The sequence below is a fragment of the Oncorhynchus gorbuscha genome, unplaced genomic scaffold, assembly GCF_021184085.1.
Source record: "Oncorhynchus gorbuscha isolate QuinsamMale2020 ecotype Even-year unplaced genomic scaffold, OgorEven_v1.0 Un_scaffold_2968, whole genome shotgun sequence".
NCBI classification, from domain to species: Eukaryota; Metazoa; Chordata; class Actinopteri; order Salmoniformes; family Salmonidae; genus Oncorhynchus; species Oncorhynchus gorbuscha.
The window spans coordinates 50,001-59,674 of NW_025747341.1; the positions used below are offsets into that span (position 1 = coordinate 50,001).

The 9,674-nt window shown below is 47.4% G+C and overlaps 1 protein-coding gene across 1 annotated transcript in view; it reads left to right on the plus strand.

Moving 5' to 3' along the window:
• Window positions 1-9,323, plus strand: part of LOC124027183 (proline-rich protein 5-like) — a 34,059-nt gene extending 24,736 nt beyond the window's left edge. The window contains exons 4-5 of the mRNA XM_046339649.1: window positions 239-319; window positions 9,272-9,323. Coding sequence (XP_046195605.1) covers window positions 239-319; window positions 9,272-9,323 — 133 coding nt within the window. The remainder of the gene's footprint in view (window positions 1-238; window positions 320-9,271) is intronic.
• Window positions 9,324-9,674: the final 351 nt, after the last annotated feature.

Sequence of the window (9,674 nt, forward strand, 5' to 3'; positions counted from 1 at the left end):
ATAATTGGACTGTACGTTCTGATCATCTCTCTATTGTTTGTTTGTTTGCTGCAGCTGCTTTCTCCCCTGCTGTACTCTAACACTGTCTCCCGGTGTGTGTGTGTGTGTGTGTGTGTGTGTGTGTGTGTGTGTGTGTGTGTGTGTGTGTGTGTGTGTGTGTGTGTGTGTGTGTGTGTGTGTGTGTGTGTGTGTGTGTGTGTGTGTGTGTGTGTGTGTGTGTGTGTGTGTGTTCCTGCAGCATCCACAATGCGGTGATAGCTGTGTTCCAGAGGAAAGACCTGGGAGAGAATGACCTCTACATCCTCAATGAGGGAGTCAGGTGACATACTGTATAACCTCTGACCTGTACCTATACACTTCTATTGCTCTCTGTCTCTCTCTCCCTCTCTCTCTGTTTCTTTCGCTCCCTGTCGCTCTCTCTGTTTCTATCTCTCTGTTTCTCTCTCTCTGTTTCTCTCTCTGTTTCTCTCTCTGTTTCTCTCTCTCTGTTTCTCTCTCTCTGTTTCTCTCTCTCTGTTTTTCTCTCTGTTTCTTTCTGTTTCTCTCTCTGTTCTCTCTCTGTTTCTCTCTCTCTGTTTTCTCTCTCTCTGTTTCTCTCTCTCTGTTTCTCTCTCTGTTTCTCTCTCTCTGTTTCTCTCTCTCTGTTTCTCTCTCTGTTTCTCTCTCTCTGTTTCTCTCTCTGTTTCTCTCTCTCTGTTTCTCTCTCTCTGTCTCTGTTTCTCTCTCTCTGTTTCTCTCTCTGTTTCTCTTCTCTGTTTCTCTCTGTTTCTCTCTCTCTGTTTCTCGCTCTCTGTTTCTCTCTCTCTCTCTTTTTCTCTGTTTCTCTCTCTGTTTCTCTCTCTCTGTTCTCTGTTTCTCTCTCTCTGTTTCTCGCTCTCTGTTTCTCACTCTCTGTTTCTCTCTCTCTGTTTCTCGCTCTCTGTTTCTCTCTCTCTGTTTCTATCTCTGTTTCTCTCTCTCTGTTTCTCGCTCTCTGTTTCTCTCTCTCTGTTTCTCTATCTCTGTTTCTCTCTCTCTGTTTCTCTCTCTCTGTTTCTCGCTCTCTGTTTCTCACTCTCTGTTTCTCTCTCTGCCTCTGCCAGTCACACACTTTCTCATCTCTCCTCACAACTCTAATAACCACAGCTGTAAGAATGACCCTGCTGTTAGTAAAAACAACACAGTAAGACAGAGTTTCACCTGTTTCACCTTTCTGGTAAACACAGTAGAAATGACCAGAAAGGGAGATCTGTGAAGAGCAAATTGAATAGCGTATTTCGGTTTGACTTGGTGGTGGTGCTAGCTAGTGTTATCTTTATATATGCATGAGCAGCTCTTTGTACATCAGGCTCAGAGGATTCATTTTAACGGGCCAAAGCATTCTGCCTGGTTTTAACTGTAAATTGATATTGACTTGCCTTCCGTTTTGAGGTTGAAGGTGTACATGTGAGAATGTGTTGCCAGGGTGGAATGGAAAACAGTCATACACCCACTCCCCACATATGCACACAATAACAAGGCAAACCCACAAATACAAATGGCTGGTGTTCATAGAACCTGCCTAGTGTTTCAGTGCTCAGTAGAATTGCCACTCAGTGACATGTAGTGGGCCGTTTTTAACCACCAGAACATGTTCCTAATGGTTGAATCGTTGAGTAAAAACTGTCTGTCTGTCTGTCTGTCTGTCTGTCTGTCTGTCTGTCTGTCTGTCTGTCTGTCTGTCTGTCTGTCTGTCTGTCTGTCTGTCTGTCTGTCTGTCTGTCTGTCTGTCTGTCTGTCTGTCTGTCTGTCTGTCTGTCTGTCTGTCTGTCTGTCTGTCTGTCTGTCTGTCTGTCTGTCTGGCTGTCGCTGTCGCTGTCTGTCGCTGTCTGTCGCTGTCTGTCGCTGTCTGTCGCTGTCTGTCGCTCTCTCGCTGTCTGTCTCTCTCTCGCTGTCTGTCTCTCTCTCGCTGTCTGTCTCTCTCTCGCTGTCTGTCTCTCTCTCGCTGTCTGTCTGTCTGTCTGTCTGTCTGTCTGTCTGTCTGTCTGTCTGTCTGTCTGTCTGTCTGTCTGTCTGTCTGTCTGTCTGTCTGTCTGTCTGTCTGTCTGTCTGTCTGTCTGTCTGTCTGTCTGTCTGTCTGTCTGTCTGTCTGTCTGTCTGTCTGTCTGTCTGTCTCAAACCATGTTAATATGTTCAAACATACAGACAAGAATAAAACAGTCAGACAGGCACGTAAGCACACACGCATGCATTGCAAACAGACACACACACACCCTTTACATTCACCCTGATGCGCGTGTAAGAGGTTGTTCCTTGCATTAGACATAGCCCAGGGTTATGGTTGGACTTCAGACTGTAAATGCCATGATGTTGTCAATTCACCATAGTCTTATTACACATGACTCTCTGCTTCAACATAATGAGGCTGTTTCCATTGCATGGCTTATTTCTCATCAGGCCCAATCCTGTAGAGTGCTGTGTGTGTGTGTGTGTGTGTGTGTGTGTGTGTGTGTGTGTGTGTGTGTGTGTGTGTGTGTGTGTGTGTGTGTGTGTGTGTGTGTGTGTGTGTGTGTGTGTGTGTGTGTGTGTGTGTGTGTGTGTGTGTTATATTTCTGAATGTAGTGTTTTTATTGGACACCACAATCTACAGACTTCATCAAACGTGATGGCTTGGGGACATGATGTCTGCCCTGCTGAATACTGGAGTATAAATGATTCAACTCAACAACAACAGACATTCTACTGTTTCCAGGATACGTGCCACAGTGATACAGTACTTAGACAGGCTGGTAATGGTGTGGACACAGCTCTCTCATTTCCTGAATCTGGAGCTACCTGACCAAACACAGTAACACATGACATGACTCTATACCCTGTCTTCCAGTCAGCTGAGTAACTAGGCTGTTGGACATGACTCTACACGCTGTCTTCCAGTCAGCTGAGTAACTAGGCTGTTGGACATGACTCTATACCCTGTCTTCCAGTCAGCTGAGTAACTAGGCTGTTGGACATGACTCTATACCCTTTCTTCCAGTCAGCTGAGTAACTAGGCTGTTGGACATGACTCTATACCCTTTCTTCCAGTCAGCTGAGTAACTAGGCTGTTGGACATGACTCTATACCCTTTCTTCCAGTCAGCTGAGTAACTAGGCTGTTGGACATGACTCTATACCCTGTCTTCCAGTCAGCTGAGTAACTAGGCTGTTGGACATGACTCTATACCCTGTCTTCCAGTCAGCTGAGTAACTAGGCTGTTGGACATGACTCTATACCCTTTCTTCCAGTCAGCTGAGTAACTAGGCTGTTGGACATGACTCTATACCCTGTCTTCCAGTCAGCTGAGTAACTAGGCTGTTGGACATGACTCTATACCCTGTCTTCCAGTCAGCTGAGTAACTAGGCTGTTGGACATGACTCTATACCCTTTCTTCCAGTCAGCTGAGTAACTAGGCTGTTGGACATGACTCTATACCCTTTCTTCCAGTCAGCTGAGTAACTAGGCTGTTGGACATGACTCTATACCCTGTCTTCCAGTCAGCTGAGTAACTAGGCTGTTGGACATGACTCTATACCTGTCTGTCTTCCAGTCAGCTGAGTAACTAGGCTGTTGGACATGACTCTATACTGTCTGTCTTCCAGTCAGCTGAGTAACTAGGCTGTTGGACATGACTCTATACCCTGTCTTCCAGTCAGCTGAGTAACTAGGCTGTTGGACATGACTCTACACCCTGTCTTCCAGTCAGCTGAGTAACTAGGCTGTTGGACATGACTCTATACCCTGTCTTCCAGTCAGCTGAGTAACTAGGCTGTTGGACATGACTCTATACCCTTTCTTCCAGTCAGCTGAGTAACTAGGCTGTTGGACATGACTCTATACCCTGTCTTCCAGTCAGCTGAGTAACTAGGCTGTTGGACATGACTCTATACCCTGTCTTCCAGTCAGCTGAGTAACTAGGCTGTTGGACATGACTCTATACCCTTTCTTCCAGTCAGCTGAGTAACTAGGCTGTTGGACATGACTCTATACCCTGTCTTCCAGTCAGCTGAGTAACTAGGCTGTTGGACATGACTCTATACCCTGTCTTCCAGTCAGCTGAGTAACTAGGCTGTTGGACATGACTCTATACCCTGTCTTCCAGTCAGCTGAGTAACTTGGCTGTTGGACGTGACTCTACACCCTGTCTTCCAGTCAGCTGAGTAACTAGGCTGTTGGACATGACTCTATACCCTGTCTTCCAGTCAGCTGAGTAACTAGGCTGTTGGACATGACTCTACACCCTGTCTTCCAGTCAGCTGAGTAACTAGGCTGTTGGACATGACTCTATACCCTGTCTTCCAGTCAGCTGAGTAACTAGGCTGTTGGACATGACTCTATACCCTGTCTTCCAGTCAGCTGAGTAACTAGGCTGTTGGACATGACTCTATACCCTGTCTTCCAGTCAGATTATAAACTCTGTCAGTCCGTTGCTGCTGTAGAAGACATGATGGGTCATTTCCTGTGTGGTTATGAGGAGCCCTGTGACCTTCTCGTTACTGGATGTGAAAAAGGAAGTACCTGTCTTACTCTCCAGTCTACCACAGGACAGTGGTGTAAAGTACATAAGTAAAAATACTTTAAAGTACTACTTACGTCATTTTTTAGGTATCTGTACTTTACTATTTATATTTATGACAACTTTTACTTCACTACATTCCTAAAGCAAATAATGTACTTTTCACTCCATAAATTTTCCCTGCCACCCAAAGTACTCGTTACATTTGGAATGCTTAACAGGACAGGAACATGGTCAAATTCACACACATATCAAGAGAACATCTCTGGTCCTCCCTACTGCCTCTGATCTGGTGGACTCAATAAACACACATGCTTCATTTGTAAATGATGTCTGAGTGTGGGAGTGTGCACCTGGCTATCTGTACATTTATAATAATAATAATAATAATTATGATGCTGTCTGGTCTGCTTAATATCAGGGATTTGAAATGATTTATACTTTTACTTTTGATAAAAAACAAATAGAAATACTTGTAGACTTTTACTCATGTTTTTTATTTTACCTTTATTTAACTAGGCAAGTCAGTTAAGAACAAATTCTTATTTTGAATGACGGCCTGGGAACAGTGGGTTAACTGCCTGTTCAGGGGCAGAACGACAGATTTGTACCTTGTCAGCTCGGGGGTTTGAACTTGCAACCTTCCAGTTACTAGTCCAACGCTTTAACCACTAAGCTACCCTGCCGCCCCACTAGGCTACCCTGCTGCTCCACTAGGCTACCCTGCTGCCCCAACTAGGCTACCCTGCCACCTCACTAGGCTACCCTGCTGCCCCACTAGGCTACCCTGCTGCCTCACTAGGCTACCCTGTTGCCTCACTAGGCTACCCTGTAGTATTTTACTGGGTGAATTTCACTTTTACTTGAGTCATTTTCTAATAAGGTATCTTTACCTTTACTCCAGTATGATAATTAGGTACTTTTTCCACCACTGCCAGAGGACCTGTTTAGGAATCTACACTGAGTGGACAAAACATTAAGAACACTTCCCTAATATTGCATTGCACCCCTTTTGCCCTCAGAACAGCATTCAATTCATTGGATCATGGACTCTACAAGGTGTCGAAAGCGTTCCACAGGGAGGCTGGCCCATGTTGACTCCAAAACTTCCCACAGCTGTGTCACTAGAAACTGAAGGAGCGTGACACAAAACCGGTGCTCCTGGCACCTACTACCAGACCCCGTTCAAAGGCACTTAAATCTTTTGTCTTGTCCATTCACCCTCTGAAGGCCACACAGACACAATCCACATCTCAGCAGTCACAAGGCTTAACACTCCGTCTTTAACCCGTCTCCTCCCCTTCATCTACACTGACTGAAGTGGATGTAACAACTGACGTCAATATGGGATCATATCTTTCACCAGGATTCACCTGGTCAGACTGTTCTGGAAAGAGCAGATGTTCTTAATGTTTTGTAAACTCAGTGTATAGATATGCCTTGGCTTTGACCAATACCATTTCCCTCCATTTCCCTAAGTGTTTGAATGTTTGGGTACCACACAGTGTTCATAGAGTACCACACAGTGTTCATAGAGTACCACACAGTGTTCATAGAGTACCACACAGTGTTCATAGAGTACCACACAGTGTTCATAGAGTACCACACAGTGTTCATAGAGTACAGTGTTCACACAGTGTTCATAGAGCAAGTAAGGTGTTGGTGTTGTCACTGGGCTGAGCGAGTGGGTTTAGGGGTGGGAAAGGGCACAGAGGAGTGACATGTGGGTTTAGGGGTGGGAAAGGGCACAGAGGAGTGACATGTGGGTTTAGGGGTGGGAAAGGGCACAGAGGAGTGACATGTGGGTTTAGGGGTGGGAAAGGGCACAGAGGAGTGACATGTGGGTTTAGGGGTGGGAAAGGGCACAGAGGAGTGACATGTGGGTTTAGGGGTGGGAAAGGGCACAGAGGAGTGACATGTGGGTTTAGGGGTGGGAAAGGGCACAGAGGAGTGACATGTGGGTTTAGGGGTGGGAAAGGGCACAGAGGAGTGACATGTGGGTTTAGGGGTGGGAAAGGGCACAGAGGAGTGACATGTGGGTTTAGGGGTGGGAAAGGGCACAGAGGAGTGACATGTGGGTTTAGGGGTGGGAAAGGGCACAGAGGAGTGACATGTGGGTTTAGGGGTGGGAAAGGGCACAGAGGAGTGACATGTGGGTTTAGGGGTGGGAAAGGGCACAGAGGAGTGACATGTGGGTTTAGGGGTGGGAAAGGGCACAGAGGAGTGACATGTGGGTTTAGGGGTGGGAAAGGGCACAGAGGAGTGACATGTTTGGTGGCATGAGGGTGAGAAGGGTGAGGAAAGGGCAGAGAGAGGCAGTGAGGGGTGGGAAAGGGTGAGGGAAGATAGAGAGGCAGTGGGTTTAAGGGTGAAAGGGAAGATGACAGAGAGGCAGTGAGGAAAGGAGAGAGGGGAGGAGAGAGAGGCAGTGAGAAGGGTGAGGAGAGAGAGGCAGTGAGAAGGGTTAGAGGCAGTGAGAAGGGTGAGAGGGAAGATAGAGAGGCAGTGAGAAGGGTGAGGAAAGGGCAGAGAGGCAGTGAGAAGGGTGAGGAGAGAGAGAGGCAGTGAGAAGGGTGAGGAAAGAGAGAGAGGCAGTGAGAAGGGTGAGGAAAGATAGAGAGGCAGTGAGAAGGGTGAGGGAAGATAGGAGAAGCAGTGAGAAGGGTGAGGAAAGAGAGAGAGGCAGTGAGAAGGGTGAGGAAAGAGAGAGAGGCAGTGAGAAGGGTGAGGGAAGATAGAGAGGCAGTGAGAAGGGTGAGGAAAGAGAGAGAGGCAGTGAGAAGGGTGAGGGAAGATAGAGAGGCAGTGAGAAGGGTGAGGAAAGAGAGAGGCAGTGAAGGGTGAGGAAAGAGAGAGAGGCAGTGAGAAGGGTGAGGAGAGAGAGGCAGTGAGAAGGGTGAGGAAAGAGAGAGAGGCAGTGAGAAGGGTGAGGAAGATAGAGAAGCAGTGAGAAGGTGAGGGAAAGAGAGAGAGGCAGTGAGAAGGGTGAGGAAGAGAGAGAGGCAGTGAGAAGGGTGAGGGAAGATAGAGAGGCAGTGAGAAGGGTGAGGGAAGATAGAGAAGCAGTGAGAAGGGTGAGGAAAGAGAGAGAGGCAGTGAGAAGGGTGAGGGAAAGAGAGAGAAGGCAGTGAGAAGGGTGAGGAATGAGAGAGAGGCAGTGAGAAGGGTGAGGAAAGAGAGAGAGGCAGTGAGAAGGGTGAGGGAAGATAGAGAGGCAGTGAGAAGGGTGAGGGAAGATAGAGAGGCAGTGAGACGGGTGAGAAAAGAGAAGCAGTGAGAAGGGTGAGGAAGAGAGAGAGGCAGTGAGAAGGGTGAGGAAAAGAAGAGAGGCAGTGAGAAGGGTGAGGAAAGAGAGCGAGGCAGTGAGAAGGGTGAGGGAAGATAGAGAGGCAGTGAGAAGGGTGAGGAAAGAGAGAAGCAGTGAGAAGGGTGAGGAAAGAGAGAGAGGCAGTGAGAAGGGTGAGGGAAGAGAGAGAGGCAGTGAGAAGGGTGAGGGAAGATAGAGAGGCAGTGAGACGGGGTGAGAAAGAGAAGCAGTGAGAAGGGGAGGAAAGAGAGAGAGGCAGTGAGAAGGGTGAGAAAGAGAGAGAGAGGCAGTGAGAAGGGTGAGGGAAAATAGAGAGGCAGGAGAAGGGTGAGGAAAGAGAAGCAGTGAGAAGGGTGAGGAAAAGAGAAGCAGTGAGAAGGGTGGGAGGAAAGAGAGAGAGGCAGTGAGAAGGGTGAGGGAAGAGAGAGAGGCAGGAGACGGGTGGGAGGGAAGATAGAGAGGCAGTGAGACGGGTGAGAAAAGAGAAGCAGTGAGAAGGGTGAGGAAAGAGAGAGAGGCAGTGAGAAGGGGTGAGGAAAGAGAGAGAGGCAGTGAGGAAGGTGAGGAAAGAGAGAGGCAGTGAGAAGGGTGAGAAAAGAGAGAGGCAGTGAGAAGGGTGAGGGAAAGAGAGAGAGTGAGAAGGGTGAGGAAAGAGAGAGAGGCAGTGAGAAGGGTGAGGAAGATAGAGAGGCAGTGAGAAGGGTGAGGAAAGAGAGAGAGGCAGAGAAGGGTAGGAAAGAGAAGAGGTATTGAGAAGGGGAAAGAGAGAGAGGCAGTGAGAAGGGTGAGGGAAGAGAGAGAGAGGCAGTGAGAAGGGTGAGGGAAGAGAGAGAGGCAGTGAGAAGGGTGAGGAAAGAGAGAGGGGCAGTGAGAACGGTGAGGAAAGAGAGAGCAGTGAGAAGGGTGAGGAAAGAGAGAGGGGCAGGGAGAAGGGTGAGGAAAGAGAGAGAGGCAGTGAGAAGGGTGAGGAAAGAGAGGCAGTGAGAAGGGTGAGGAAAGAGAGAGAGGCAGTGAGAAGGGTGAGGAAAGAAAGAGAGGCAGTGAGAAGGGTGAGGAAAGGAGAGAGGCAGTGAGAAGGGTGAGGAAGAGAGAAGCAGTGAGAAGGGTGAGGAAAGAGAGAGAGGCAGTGAGAAGGGTGAGAAAGAGAGAGAGGCATTGAGAATGGTGAGGGAAAGAGAGAGGGGCAGAGAAGGGTGAGGAAAGAGAGAGAGGCAGTGAGAAGGGTGAGGGAAGAGAGCGAGGCAGTGAGAAGGTGAGGAAAGAGAGAGGGGCAGTGAGAAGGGTGAGGAAAAAAGAGAGGCAGTGAGAAGGGTGAGGAAAGAGAGAGGGGCAGTGAGAAGGGTGAGGAAGGTGTTGAAAGAGAAGGAGACAGGAACAATGTGGCATAGTGTGTCTCGCCTCTACTTCTGTGTGTCCACCCAGTTCAGAATGTTAAACTGCTGTTTTCTTCTAGGCAACTACTGAAGACAGAGCTGGGCTCTTCTTCACCGAATACCTCCAGGTAAGAGACTGTCTCTCTGCACCTCAGCACTGATATTAACGTTACCTCTGATATTACTAACGTTACTCTGATATTACTAACATTACTCTGATATTACTAACATTACCCTGATATTACTAACATTACCTGATATTAACATTACTCTGATATTACTAACATTACTCTGATATTACCAACATTATTCTGATATTACTAACATTACTCTGATATTACTAACATTACTCTGATATTACCAACATTACTCTGATATTACTAACATTACTCTGATATTACTAACATTACTCTTATATTACTAACATTACTCTGATATTACTAACATTACCTGATATTACCAACATTACTCTGTAAATGTAAA